The 15,282-nt window shown below is 43.9% G+C and overlaps 1 protein-coding gene across 4 annotated transcripts in view; it reads right to left on the bottom strand.

The window, feature by feature from the left end:
* Positions 1-5,904, bottom strand: part of LOC135577049 (lens epithelium-derived growth factor-like) — a 108,858-nt gene extending 102,954 nt beyond the window's left edge. For 2 of the 4 annotated variants that reach the window (XM_065044689.1, XM_065044688.1), the window contains exons 1-2: positions 5,769-5,902; positions 5,146-5,326 (exon numbers count right to left, since the gene is read on the bottom strand). In XM_065044689.1, coding sequence (XP_064900761.1) covers positions 5,146-5,217 — 72 coding nt within the window. In that variant the 5' untranslated portion in view covers positions 5,218-5,326; positions 5,769-5,902. Of the gene's footprint in view, positions 1-5,145; positions 5,327-5,768 lie in introns of all 4 variants that reach the window. The other 2 variants (XM_065044690.1, XM_065044691.1) reach the window with 2 other exon arrangements.
* Positions 5,905-15,282: the final 9,378 nt, after the last annotated feature.

Genomic DNA, 15,282 nt, shown 5'->3' with positions numbered 1-15,282 from the left:
CTCCTTCAAGACAGCACACCTCCTTCAGGACAGAGGACCATCTCTCCTGGCCTCTCCTTGCAACCTGGAAATCACAGGGCTGTATCCACTATCTGAAGATCTGTCTGCATCAAAGCCTCTGCCATAGCAGGGGCAGCCGCTCCAAAACCTGCCAGGGAAACTACCCTGTGGTGTATCATCACCATAATTGAAAACAGGCTGGTTTGAATTAAAAGGAGAACCCCTTCTTTGCAACTTTTTGTATAAGCTGCTGCACTGGGCATGGCTTTTGTAAAGGCCTCTGCCTGGCACTTGCTAAGCCAGTGCTTGACCCTCCCTAATAAGGGTGTAGCTGCAACAAAGGCTCCAGACACTCTGGGTCAAGGGCAGCTGACCAAGCTTGTTAGAGGCTACTAGAGCTTCTTTGGGTCCACGCCCTTTTAGCTCCCCTTACCTGACAGCAACAGGAAACCTCAAGTTTCTTAGAGGTTTCATAGGAGGTTCCCTGATCATCCTGTACCCTATCCCCAGAAGATCTAGAAGCTCCTAAAGAAAAATGCAGAGATCACTGCACAAACTGCTACACCTTTTTTCTGCTTCTGTTAGCTGTGTCCCCCCTTCCTCCTTCTTTTCCCCAACTGCTGAGAGTGATGTCATACAGTATGGAATATTCAGTTCCAGAAGGACAGGGAACTGCTGGAGAGAGTCCCACGTAAGGCAACAAAGATGAGTAAGGGAGTGGAGCATCTCCCTTATGAGGAAAGGCTAAGGGAGCTGGGTCTCTTTAGCTTGGAGGAGACTGAGGGGTGACCTTATTAATGTTTATAAATATATAAAGGGTGAGTGCCATGAGGATGGAGCCAGGCTCTTCTTGGTGACAACCAATGGTAAAACAAGGGGTAATGGGTTCAAACTGGAACACAAAAGGTTCCACTTAAATTTGAGAAGAAACTTCTTCTCAGTGAGGGTATCAGAACACCGGAACAGGCTGCCTAGGGGGCTTGTGGAGTCTCCTACTCTGGAGACATTCAAACCCGCCTGGACACCTTCCTGTGTAGCCTCATCTAGGTGTTCCTGCTCTGGCAGGGGGATTGGACTAGATGATCTTTCGAGGTCCCTTCCAATCCCTGACATTCTGTGATTCTGTGAATATCCCTTTGGTCAGTTTGGGGGCAGCTGTTCCCTCCCAACTTCTTGTGCACTGTCAGCTTACTTGCTGGTGGGGCAGAGTGAGAAATAGAAAAGGCCTTGACACTGTGCAAGCACTGTTCAGCAATAGCTAAAACATGGGTGTGTTATCAAGTTTCCATCACAAATCCAAATCATAGCACCATTCAAGCTACTATGAAGAAAATTATCTTTATCCCAGCCAAGACAAGAACAATCTCTGCCCCTTATTCCATACCATTTACATCATGCTCAGGACCCACACTATCCAATATATCCTCATTAACCATCCCTCCATTCTCTCCCACAGACATCATTCCCTTAGTCTATGGGCCACCCATATAAAATGTCCATTGAGTTAATTTAGTCCAATGAATTTGGACTCCATCCGTTATGATGGTTGCTCAGGACAGGAGAGGTGGTGTGTTGTCTGGAGTTATTGGCTCACCTCATGTTGGATTAGTTCATGAAGGACTGTATCCCATGGGAGGGACCCCACACTGGAGCAGGGGAAGAGTATGAGGAGGAGGGAACGGCAGAGATTAACTGTTCTGAACTGACTGTAACCCTCATTTCCCATTCCACTGCACCACTCATGGGACAGGGCACAGTTGGGAATAAAGAGTTGGGAATAAAGGAGCGAAGTTGAGCCTGGGAAGAAGGGATGGGGTGAGGGGAAGATGGTTTTAGTTCTATTCGTAATTGGCAATAAACTAATCTTCATAGAATCACAGAATGGTTGGGGTTGGAAGGGACCTCTAGAGATCATCTAGTCCAGCCCACTTGCTAAAGCACAGGAATGCATCCAGGTGGGTTATGAATGTCTCCAGAGAAGTAGACTCCACAACTTTTCTGGGCAGCCTGTTCCAGAGCCAGCTCTGCCACCCTCAAAGTAAAGAAGTTTCTCCTCATGTTTAGATGGGACCTCCTATGCTTCAGTCTGTGCCTGTTGCCCCTCATCCTGTCATTGGGCACCATTGAAAAGAATCTGGTCCCATCCTCTTGAAACCCATCCTTGAGATATTTATAAGCATAAATAAGATCCTCTCTCAGCCTGCTTCCTTTCCATGGAAGAATTTAGCATTTATTTAGAACAGTTGGTCCAGAGAAGTAAATTCTGGATACAGACTAATTTCACTCAGTAAGTGCTCTGTTAAGAGAAAAATATTCTTCCCTGGCAGGGTGACATGTGGGGCCTAATTTTAAAATTTGTCTTTAATTATCCCAGACCTGTGTACCTGTTACGGATATAATTGCTCTAATTACACAGTTCCCCTGTGTTATGTCAGAATATCCTTTCTTGTTTTAAAAAAGGGACAAATTGTGTTTGGTTATTTTCTTTTTCATTTGTTTGTTGGCAGCTGCACACAAATGGTGCACATCCAGTATGTAAAATGACTCTGGCACCTTCCATAAATTAGTTGTAATTTTCCAAAGAGACAGTTCCAGCATATCAGTTGGTTTACTTACAGAAATTATAATTTCTCAACTCATTAGTGCTATTACTTTTTGCATAGATGGTAATGATATTAAGCTTCTCTACCTGATGAGCATATACATGTCTAATTCTCTGAGGTGGGTTCTATGGTCATTTGCAAATATTTCTGTACCATCTATCTTTGTTGAGAAGCTGTCTTTGATTAATAATATTGTATTTCAATACAAGCTACAGAGTGTTTATATTTAATAGGCAATAGCATTAATTTAAAGTTGGGGAAGGACAAGTAATCAAATTGAATAACAGAGGTTCTACATGCAAGGTGCCATTCTACCTCCATACCCTTTATGTACATTCCGTTTAGTTTATATCGGTAGCATTTCCAACCCCTTAAATAATCCAGGGTTGGTAGGGGAAAATTCATGGCTTAAAGCCACCAAGTTTGGCGACTCAACACCAACTCCTACTTTGCGTTGTCCATAAGAAGGTATATAGTAGTCCATTTTCTTAAAGGAACAGTATTCTATATCCATGTGTCAAATCTTGTTTCCCTTGGAATTTTTGATGGTATTGCCACTGGCTTCAGTGATGCTATGATTTGCCTATTCCAGGTCATTTAAGTGAGTTGAACTTACTCCAAGTTTGTATGAAGATCCTTCCACGAATCTGGAGGTAAGGCCTTTCATTTTCCAGTCTCATACAGATGCACTGGTATGGAGCCTCAGTGGAATAATCATGACTTTCAGATAAGCAAGTGTTAAGTGACTGCAGGATCAGGACACAAAGCACTGACCTTTTGATCTGAAGGAAAACACCTTTAGAGGATCTTACCAAAACAGTTTGATTGAATATCTACTCTGTCCTCTGTTATATTTTTAATTATTTTAGACACTGTAAGTAAATAAACATAACTTTTCCCTGCAAACTACATTATGAACCTAGTGAAATGTGTGTGCTCTATATTGCAGTAGCACTATTGCATTCACTTTCAGAGGAAAATATATGATGAACCTTTCTGAATGACATGGTATGTTTACTCTGGTATGAATTCAGCTGAGGCCCTTTTCTTTGTGCCCTTCTGTGCAAACTGCTGTGTTTGTTGGCTGATTTTGTTATTTGCACTTTGGTGAGTCTTGAAGGGAGCAGGGAGAACAGGAAAGAGGACTGAAAGACTTATTACATATTTGCTCCTTCAACCTACTCTATAGATATAAGGATAACTTTAATAGTCAAGAGTACTCCTATCAAAACTCAAGATTTTGGGAGGGTTTTCTTATCACAAAGGATCAGTTATTTGGCAGTAGCATTTCTGTACCATTTCGTTCTTGAAGAATCTCAGAATTTGTTGCACTAATGGTATAGCAGTCTTCATTTCTAAAAATGAACTTACATTATGAGAAAACTCAAGCACTTCTGTTGATTTATCACAAAAACAGAGTATCAAATTCTCTATTTGAAAATATATACATGTCACAAAAAGACATTGTACTGGATCTGCCTGGGAATTTTCTTCATAGCAGCTCATATGGTGCTGTGTTTTAGATCTGTGACTAAAACAGTGTTGATAACACACCAATGCTTTGGCCATTGCTGAACAGTGTTTGCACAGCATGGAGGCTTTCTCTCTTTTTCCCCAGTCTGCCTTCCTCCAGGGAACAGGCTAGGCATGGGCAAGCATTTGGGAGGAGACATGGCTGGGACAGTTCACCCAAACTGAGGATATTCCAATGCCATATAAAGACATGCTCAGCATTAAAAAATGGGTGTTTGATCTTTCCCAAGTAGCCATTGCTTGGAGACTGCCTGGGTGTCAGTCTGCTGGTGGGAGGTGGTGAGTGATTGCTCCTCCATCACTTCTGGGTCTTTTCCCTCCCTTACCTTCACTTAATAAACTTTTCTCTTAACCCACGTATTTTTCCTTGCTTTTTCTCTTCTAATTTGTCCCTCATCCTGTTGTGAGGGGAGTGAGCAAGCAGCTGGTGGGTGTTCAGTTGCTAGCCAGGGTCAACCCACCACAGACACATAGAAAGCTTTAAAGAAATAAATATGAAGCTCAGTAGGACTTTTTCCTCCTAAATATGCTATTAATTAATTCATTTTCAGATTTCAGACTCTCAAAAATTACTGCTTGACTTTGACACCAACCCAATACATATCTTTGCATATAGAATTCAAGCAGCCTTTCCACAACTTAAAAAACCTAATGACAACTAATGACTACTAGACAGTGTTACATGTCAAAAAAGAGAGACTTATATAGTACCATAAGCCAAGAACAAAACACTGTGTGACATCTGCAGTGTGATTTAGAAATCACCTTCAGCAACAGCAGTGCTACTGCACGCACACACAGACACACACACACATCCCTGCATTGGGAAGACAGAGGCATGACACAATTTATCTGTTGTTTTTTGTTTTTGTTTGGTTTTTTTTCTCTGCAGGTGTCTGAAAACACTCTCCTTTACACAAAACTGGAAGAACAGAAAAGGCGATGAGGAGGAAAAAAGGATGGGTAAAGAGCTAGCAGCAGTCTGCACATAGAAGAGGGAGCGTCTTACCCTGGCTGGCCAATGGGGATAACCTTTCATCTTAGCAAATATCAAGTCTCCAGGTTTGAAATCTTGGTTCATGTTTTCACAGCGATGTGACGCCTGTTGCTATGAGATGAATAAGGTTGGGGGAGGGATCTGCACCTCCTTTTCCTGCCACCAAGGTGCTTCCAGCCACTTCAAAATCACACTGCCAGAGATAAAAACACCAGGGGATAGGAAGAGGATACCAACAGAGTGCTCCAGCAAGGGTAGCCCCCATCCTATGTCATTACCCTCCCTGCTCACCTTCTGGCTAAAAGAGGAATACTGAAACCAAGCTCCCAAATATATCTACACCTACATCTATGCACATGTGCACACACCCCTTCCTAGCACAGACACCACCCAACCTCATCTCTGACCCCCAGAAACCCCTCTCCACCCATGCGCAGCACCCCCCAACTTCATCCCAACCTGCTTACATTCACACATGTGACTTTCTCCCCTCTGCTTGTGCTCTCTCACTCCCCTTCCCCACACAATCAACATCACACACACGCGTATATTACACACTTTGTATCATATACATACATAAATACGAGATATATATATATATATATATATAGAGAGAGAGAGAGATATATACACACCCTTCCACTAAAGCCTCCCTGAGACCAACAGTGTTCCCGCTGTACCATCTGGCCCCACTCCACACGTATGCGCACGCGCCAGAACAGGAAGAGGGGCGGTACAAAATTTTGCTTGCCCTTCCCCCATAGCTTCAACCATTGCAGTCTATTATCTACCACATTAATGTTCAATCCCACAGTTCACTTCGGCCTGCAGTAGAAAATACCACTATGCTTTCTCTCCCCCTCTACAAAGCTTGTTGATACTAACCAGAGCAAAAAGAAAACAGAAAAAAAAAATAGAAAGAAAAATCAACAAGCCCTGCTGAAAGCAATTTAATTCCTTCCTGTATGGGCATGTAGAAGGCTAAAGGGGAAAAGAAAGAAGTGATATTGTCTTCCTGCATTAGAGAAGGGAAAGAGAGAAAGAGACCCTATTTTGTGTTCTACCCCTATAGAGCAGATGAAATAGTTGATTCCTTCTTTCGTGGCTGCTGCTGCTTGGGGGGGGGGGGGGGGGGTGTATCTGTCACAGCTGCTGGGAATGAAGGAAAGAAAAGCACTTCCATGGAGGAAGTGGTGATTGTGTTCAGGCAAGGCGGGGGGAAGAGACAGTCAGCATGTACTAAATACTGTAATGTTCATCTAGTAACTTCTCTATTTCAAACAGTGTTTGTGGTGTAATGGCCCTAGCAACTTTGAGCTGCTTGCACAGGCAGTTACCTGAGAGGGAACTGCCCCCGGACAGAAGCCCGCAGGCAGCTCCTGGCAACAACTGTGCAGAAACAGAGAGAAAAGTCTGCTGAGAAGCACTGATTCTGGGCTGCTGGGGAGCGGGTGAAAGGTTTGTTCTGGCTGAGGTGGCTTCATCTTGGCTTCAGGAGTCTGTGTCATTTCTTCCCTTATGTATGTAAAGCTGTGTTCCCTGTTTGCCACTTCTGAAGGACAATGGTTATTGCTAGTGATAGTTCAGGTTGGCAATTCACCTCTACTTTGCAAGTACACTTTTGGGGCACTGAGGACAAAAAAGTAACAGATGGTTATGGGGCTGTTTGTAAGAGACATCCTCTTCAAAGCAGAGTATAATCAGAAAACCAACGTGAAAATGTATTGCAAGCTTTCCAAAGAATGAAAAGCAAGAGAAAGTCAAGGACCAACTGTAGTTAAGCAATTACTTTTCATCCAAACATTTTATGCAGTATAGAATACCATTTTTTCAGAACTGTGTGTGACTAATTCTGCTAGTATTACATTTCATTAGCTGCAGTCTGGTAATTACAGAGTTTCATGACTTAGGTCTTCAACCCTTTTCATCAACTTTTTACTTGTGCATGCTTCAGGATGTACTACTGATATTTTTGTGTGGCTAGAAAGTTACTCAAAAAGTTGCACATAGTTTGTCCAGAAATGGTGGAATGCCTATGTTTGTTCCACTATCTCAAAAGTAAAATATACTTGCTCGGGAATCACAGAGCATGACATTGTTACAGATCATCTGAAATAATGTTCTTTATAATCAGTGTGTGAGCCATCACAGGAACAACCACAAAACACAGATGCAATGCAAAGAGTAAATTCATTTTTGTTACCTCACTTATCTGGAGGATCTCTGAAAAAATACACCTAAGCACTCAAACAGAGGTACAAGCAGGGATGCAGGCACTGCAGATCCCTTACTGGAAGATCAACAAGCCTGCTGGTTTTGCCTGTATATTAGGGATTCACGCAGGTGCAGTTTACCACACTGCTTTGATCTTTGCCTGCAGGAATTTCAAAGATGTTTGATAAGGTGCCTTATTTTTCACAGGCCTATGTTATCTAAACACAGAGGTTCTACTTGTCAAGCACACAGGGCTAAAGAGCAAATAGTATGATTTATGTGTTTCTCTACACTCCAGCTGCAGTTGCTTGAGCATATTTACAATTCTCCTCTTCACCAATCTTTCATTATATTCCCACATCAGGGAGGGAGAAAACTGAAATATGTGTAAATATGTGAAGAAAGACTTGAGATGTGATAGTCAATCCTGACTCCGGAATTTCTAAAATCTTGTTGGCGCTTATCTCCCGTGATGTTCTCATCACAGAATCACAGAATGTTAGGGATTGGAAGGGACCTTGAAAGATCATCCAGTCCAATCCCCCCACCACAGCAGGAACACCCAGATGAGGTTACACAGGAAGGTGTCCAAGAAGGATTTGAACATCTCCAGAGAAGGAGACTCCACAACCTCCCTGGGCAGCCTGGGCCAGGCTCTGCCACCCTCACTGTGAAAAAGTTTCTTCTCATATTTAAGTGGAACCTCCTGTGTTCCAGTTTGTACCCATTACCCCTTGTCCTATCATAATGTTATTATGTTATCCTCATAATGTTATTTAGCTACAACTAATGGCATGGTCAAGTTTAAGTTTATTTTTGTGGAGGCAAAAAAAAACCCCTCCTGTCCCTAGCTGTTGCAGAGGAGTGTTTAGATCACTTAAAGTGCAACTTAACAGAGTTCTACAGCAAGGTCCACTCTATTACTTGCTGCTTGGAGGAAATATGCCAAGCAGAATCAGGTGAGAGCTGTTTTAAAGTGATTTCTATAGGGACAGGAGATGCAAAAGGTTAGAGGGAGACCCCCCCCCCCCATTGACTCACAAGATTCAGAATGGACCCCCTTGCTTTCTAAACTCCTTCTCAGAGAGGAGTCTAGGTGCAACTGGATTCAAACTTAGTCCCAGACTTGGACAACAGTTCATGTCTAAGAGACATAAAGGGTAAGGGAAAACAGGTAAGGAATTGTATGTATTTATGGCCAAAGGATTATATGTGCACACCCGACTCTTTATATTGCTTGGCTAGGATTTCAAAGTTTCATCATGCTGCATCTCAACCTGCTTACCTCCCCTCTAGGTGCCTGGTGCCAGGTCACTCCAATGTCTGCATCCTAGGTCACTCGAAGTAAGCTCTCAGGCATCAAAGTTTGTAGAAATAAATAATTTAGTGGAGTAGTACAGCAGCAGGGTCAGCTCGAGCTGGGTGCCTTCTCAGAGGTGCTGAACTGAGCATAGAAGTCCCTGGGTAATTATACCCTTACAGACTATTAACCCACCCCTCACACCATGATTCAGTCCAATAGTAATATTTGAGTCTGAGGTCTTCTTGCTTTTTATTGGATTGTTTTCACTGTCTTCAGACAGGCCTTTGTTTTGTTTAGCTGTAGATATTGTTTACAGTTCATAGTTGCTTTGTGCCAGCCTTAAAGGTGATGTTTTGTCTGAATGAATCCTATTTCTTCCAGCAAAGTGTAAAACGGGCCTTATCTTGCAGATGTCCATAGTAGTCTGTAACTGCTTTTGTTTCCATTAAGTAGATGCAAATTTGGTAAAAATGAGCAGAATTTTATAACATACAGCTTAACATTTCAGCAAATTCAGCTTACTAAGTAACATGAAGCAGAGAGTATATTAAAAATCACACAACCTTATAATTCTAAGTGATTCATTCTATTTAATACACATTTACTGAAGCTAAATGATTGGTATGAAAAATTGGGCTCATCCAGTGATCTATGAGTAGTAAAAGAGCATCACCATATGGCCAGCTTTTTTAGCAGAGAGAGCTCAAAGTAGGCTCACCTTTATGGAAAAAAGTGGCTGGCTCATAGTCAAATGGCATACAGTGGGAAATGTATGCACGAGATTCCTTGCATCCACAATTTATCAGTATTTGGTGTGCTGTTCTGCTTCCTTGTGGATTTCTTAAAAGGAGTTCTTGGCCTGGCTATAGCTCAGGCCTTTACCTCCTTTGGAGCCTGGACCAAACTGCTGCTGGTTTGGGTTGGAGGGTTGAGTACATCCATCACACTAGCATAAATACCAATTTCCTAAAGAAAGCACAAGAGCTTATAAAAAAAATGAAACATCAGTAATATTTGACAGGGACCAAAAAAAACCCTGTATTTTCCTCACCTCCTACACACAAATTCCTGACCATTTGGGACCCTATGTTGCTGTGTTTTGGATTTGTGATCAAAAAAGTGTTGATAACACATCAGTGTTTTGGCTATTGTTGAATAGAGCTTGCACAGTGTCAAGGCCTTCTCTGTATCTCTGTCCTCCCCAGTCAATAGACTGACAGATGCATGAGAAGTTAGGAGGAAACGCAGCTGGGACAGCTGACTCAAACTTACCAAAGGGATACTCCATACCCTATCATAGAATGCTAGGGATTGGAAGGGACCTCGAAAGCTCATCCAGTCCAAACCCCCTGCCAGAGCAGGAACACCTAGATGAGGCTACACAGGAACGTGTCCATGCGGGTTTTGAATGTCTCCAGAGCAGGAGACTCCACAACCCCCCCTAGGTAGCCTGTTTCAGTGCTCTGTTACCCTCTCTGAGAAGTTTCTTCTCAAGTTTAAGTGGAACCTCTTGTGTTCCAGCTTAAACCCATTACCCCTTGTCCTACCATTGTTTGTCACCAAGAAGAGCCTGGCTCCATCCTCCTGACACTCACCCTGTGTACATTTATAAACATTAATAACGTCACCCCTCAGTCTCCTCTTCTCCAAGCTAAAGAGCCCCAGGTCCCTCAGCCTTTCTTCATAAGGGAGGTGCTCCACTCCCTTCACAGTATCACAGTATGTTTGGGATTGGAAGGGACCTCAAAAGATCATCTAGTCCAATCCCCCTGCTGGAGCAGGAACGCCTAAGTGAGGTCGCACAGGAACATGTCCAGGCGGGTTTTGAATGTCTCCAGAGAAGGAGACTCCACAACCTCCCTGGGCAGCCTGGGCCAGTGCTCTGTCACCCTCACTGAGAAGAAGTTTTTTCTCAAATTTAAGCGGAACCTCTTGTGTTCCAGCTTGATCCCAGTACCCCTTGTCCTATCATTGTTTGCCACCGAGAAGGGCCTGGCTCCATCCTCATGGCACTCACCCTTTATATATTTATAAACATTAATGAGGTCCCCCCTTAGTCTCCTCTTCTCCAAACTAAAGAGACCCAGCTCCCTCAGCCTTTCTTCATAAGGGAGGTGCTCCACTTCCTTAATCATCTTCGTTGCCCTACGCTGGACCCTCTCCAGCAGTTCCCTGTCCTTCTTGAACTGAGGGGCACAACTGGACACAATATTCCAGGTGTGGTCTCACCAGGGCAGAGTAGAGAGGAAGGAGAACCTCTCTCAACCTACAAACCACCCCCCTTCTAATACACCCCAGGATGCCATTGGCCCTCTTGGCCACAAGGGCACAGTGCTGGCTCATGGTCATCCTGCTGTCCACCAGGATCCCCAGGTCCCTCTCCCCTACACTGCTCTCTAATGGATTATTCCCCAACTTATACTGGAACCTGGGGTTGTTCCTGCCTGGATGCAATACTCTACATTTGCCCTTGTTATATTTCATTAAATTTTTCCCCACCCAGCTCTCTAGCCTGTCCAGGTCTTGCTGGATGGCAGCATAGCCTTCTGGCGTGTCAGCCACTTCTCCCAGCTTGGTGTCATCAGCAAACTTGCTGATAGTACACTCTAGTCCCTCATCCAAGTCATTGATGTATATATTGAACAGTACTGGCCCCAGTACTGCCCCCTGAGGCACTGCACTAGATACAGGCCTCCAAACGGACTCCGCCCCATTGACCACGACTCTCTGGCTTCTTTCCTTCAGCCAGTTCGCAGTCCATTTCACTACCTGATTGTCCAGATCACACTGCCTCAGTTTAGCTATGAGAATGCTGTGGGAGACTGTGTCAAATGCTTTACTAAAGTCAAGGTAGACCACACCCACCGCCCTGCCATCATCTATTGTCCTGGTTTTGCTAAAAACAAGTTTCTCTTTTAGTGAATTTGCCTGTCAGCTAAAGCCTTCATATTAACTGCATTTTCCTGGAGAACCAGACACATGTTTTGGTAAACCTATCAATGGAATGCAAACTTATTGATAAGCACGGATGGACATCTCGCGAGAGGGGCGACAAGAACCAAGAGACCAAGAAACTGACCAACTGTGTATAACATTCCATTCACGTGAATACTTCATATAAAGTGGGAGATCACGAGGATCTCGTCCCTTTTTTTTTTTTCCCTTTTGCCCTTTTCCCTGCTGCTTATGGCCGACATTAGAAGAGGACCTTGCTAGTCGTCCCTGCGAACTGAGGCCTAGTGAGAGACTGAATCCAGCTCCGATTGGCTGCAGAGTCTAATCCAGGACTTTGGTTGCCGGCTCTGCAGTTGCTGAGACTTTCAAGATTGGTTTTGTATATTTTGTATTATTTTCTCTATTCTTATTAGTAGCATTAGTAAAACATCTTTAATTTTTCCAACTCTCTTCACTCTGTCCTTCTTTTCCTCCCAATCACCTCTCCTTAGTGGAAAGGGGGGAGAGGGAGGGGGAAAGAGGGGGTTAACAATACATCTGCCAGGGTTTTATTGTCACCCCGCAATCTTAACCCTCGACATCTATCCACCTCATTATATCTTCATAAAAGGCTTTGAGGTTGGTCAAGCACGACTTCCCCTTGGTGAAGCCATGTTGACTGCCCCTAATGACCCTCTTATCCTTGATATGCCTTGAGATGGCACCAAGGATAAGTCGTTCCATTACTTTCCCAGGGATGGAGGTGAGGCTGACCAGTCTATAATTACCTGGGTCTTCCTTCTTGCCCCTCTTGAAGACTGGGGTGACGTTAGCTTTCCTCCAGTTCTCAGGCACCTCTCCCATCTCCCAAGACTTGGCAAAGATGATGGAGAGTGGCCCAGCAATGACATCAGCCAGCTCCCTCAGCACCCATGGGTGCATCCCATCTGGGCCCATGGATTTGTGGATGTCTAGATTGCCTAATTGTTCCTTAACCCAGTCCTCATCAACCAAGGCAAATTCTTGCACTGTCCTGGCTTCCTCTGGGGCCTCAGCGGTACGGGGCTCCTCAGGACAGCCTCCGGCAGAGTAGACAGAAACAAAGAAGGCATTCAGTAACTCTGCCTTCTCTGTATCTTCTGTCACCAGGGCACCCACCTCAATCATCAGTGGGCCTACATTGCCTCTGGTGTTAGTTTTATCTGCCACATATTTGAAAAAGGTCTTTCTGTTGTCCTTGACCCCTCAGGCCAGCTTTAATTCTAACGAGGCCTTAGCTTTCCTAGTTGCCTCCCTACACCCTCTGACAACAGCCTTATATTCTTCCCAAGTGGCCAGCCCCTCCTTCCATGATCTATAAACTCTCCTCTTCCACCTGAGCTTACCCAGCAGTTCCCTGTTTAGCCACGCAGCTCTCCTGGCTCCCTTCCTTGACTTCCTACATGTCGGGATGCTCTGATCTTGAGCTTGGTAGAAGAAAACCCTGAATACTGACCAACTATCTCAGGCCTCTTTACCTTCAAGCAGCCTTAGCCATGGGATTTTCTCTAGCAATTGCCTGAAAAGGTCAAAGTTTGCCCTGCTGAAGTCCAGGGTTGCAATTCTGCCTGCTATTCTGTTCCTGCTGCACAAGATCCTGAACTCCACCATTTCATGGTCGCTGCAACCCAGGCAGCCCTCAACCTTTACTGCTTCAACCAGACCCTCCTTGTTAGTGAGGATGAGGTCCAGCAGTGCACCTCTCCTGCTTGGCTCCTCCACCATTTGCATAAGAAAGTTATCTTCAATGCATTGGAGGAACCTCCTGGACTATGGCTGGCTCGCTGAGTAGTCCTTCCAGCAGACATCGGGGAAATTAAAATCCCCCACCACAACCAGGGCCTGTGATTGAGTGGCTGCTCTCAGCTGCCTGTAGAAGGCCTCATCAGCTTCCTGACCTTGATCTGGTGGTCTGTAATAGACACCCACAACAGTGTCTCCCCTGCCAGCCTGCCCCTTAATTCACACCCATACACTCTCAACTTGCTCCTCATCTGTGCCCAGACAGTACTCAATACATTGTAGTTGCTCTCTCACATAAAGAGCAACTCCACCACCTCACCTGGCTGTCCTGTCTTTCCTGAAGAGGACATAGCCATCCATGACCACATTCCAGTCATGTGAGCTGTCCCACCATGTCTCCGTAATTGCCACCAGATGTCGTTCTCAGCAATAAAAGCTCAGGAAAAGAGGAAAGAAGAGGAAACATTTATGGTTATGGTATTTTTCTTCTCAAGTAAACATTACATATGCTGAGGGTGGCTAGACATCTGCCTGCAGATGGGAAGTAGTGAATGAAATCCTCTTTTTGCTTTCCTTGTGCTTGCCACTTTCGTTTCACCTGTTCTAACCTATGAGTCTTCTCACCTTCCTTCTGTTTTCCCCTTGTCCTGGGGGAGAGCGTATTGAGCAAGCAGCTGTGTGGGTGCTTGGTTATGGCTAGAGTCAACTCGGCACAATTTCTGTTTAATCCCACAGTTATATTTGTCTTCCACATCTTATTCAATAAGTTTATATTTCAGTCTTAAAGCTATGCTTTTGAAATCTCTTGAGGACATGGTCATTTATTCAGTCTTTTGAAGTTGACTTTTTGAAAATTAATGCAAGCCTTAAGTGCAAATATTTTCTTTAAGGAAAGAACCAATTAAAGTATGTTTGATTCCAGAAAATGGAAATAAAGTATATTAAATAAAATTTCAGAAGTGGAGAAAAACATACTGAAGAAATTTAAGCAGCTTATATTTTGTTTGTAATTAGGTTATTTTATACATTGTTAAGTAAACATAAAACTGAAGCCAAATAAAACATTCAAGTACAGCCTCTAATAGAATGGAAACATATATTCTGCAAGCAGTCTTTATGATATAAACTGTACAGTGAAGTAAAAAGCTATATTATTTCTTTTAAATTTTGAAGAGCATAATTTTTTCCAGCAAATGGTTTTATTCTGAATGACAATACCTGTAGAGCTTCAAGTAGAAAGCTTGTGGTGGTTTGACCTTGGCTAGTTGCCACACTTCCCACCCAGTCACTCTCTCACTCCCCCTTCCTCAGCAGGACAAGAGGAGATAATAAGATGGAAAAACTCATGGGTCAAGATAAGGACAGGGAGATCACTCACCAATTACTATCACAGGCAAACCAGACTTGACTTGAGAAAAAATATTTTCATTTGTGGTCAATTAAAAACAGAGTAGGATGGTGTCACTGAGGCACCACAAAGTCAGTTTTAGGCAGAGAACAAGTTCCAAAACAGACTTTATTCTAGCCAGAAAAGCATAGCCAATAAGCCAACTAAAAACAGGGCTTATACAGAATCACAGAATCGACTGGGTTGGAAGAGACCTCAGAGATCATCGAGTCCAACCCTTGGTCCAACTCTAGTCCGTTTACTAGATCATGGCACTAAGTGCCATGTCCAATCTCAGTTTAAAAACCTCTAGGGACGGCGAGTCCACTACCTCCCTGGGCAGGCCATTCCAATGCCTGATCACTCTCTCTGTAAAGAATTTCTTTCTAATATCCAGCCTAAATTTCCCCTGGTAGAGTTTAAGCCCATGCCCCCTTGTCCTATTGCTAACTGCCTGGGAGAAGAGACCAATCCCCACCTGGCTATAACTTCCCTTCAGGTAGTTATAGAGAGTGATGAGGTCACCTCT

The sequence above is a fragment of the Columba livia genome, chromosome W, assembly GCF_036013475.1.
Source record: "Columba livia isolate bColLiv1 breed racing homer chromosome W, bColLiv1.pat.W.v2, whole genome shotgun sequence".
NCBI classification, from domain to species: domain Eukaryota; kingdom Metazoa; phylum Chordata; class Aves; order Columbiformes; family Columbidae; genus Columba; species Columba livia.
The sequence above is the reverse complement of the archived record's forward strand: the minus strand, read 5'-3'. Positions and strand labels throughout refer to the sequence as shown.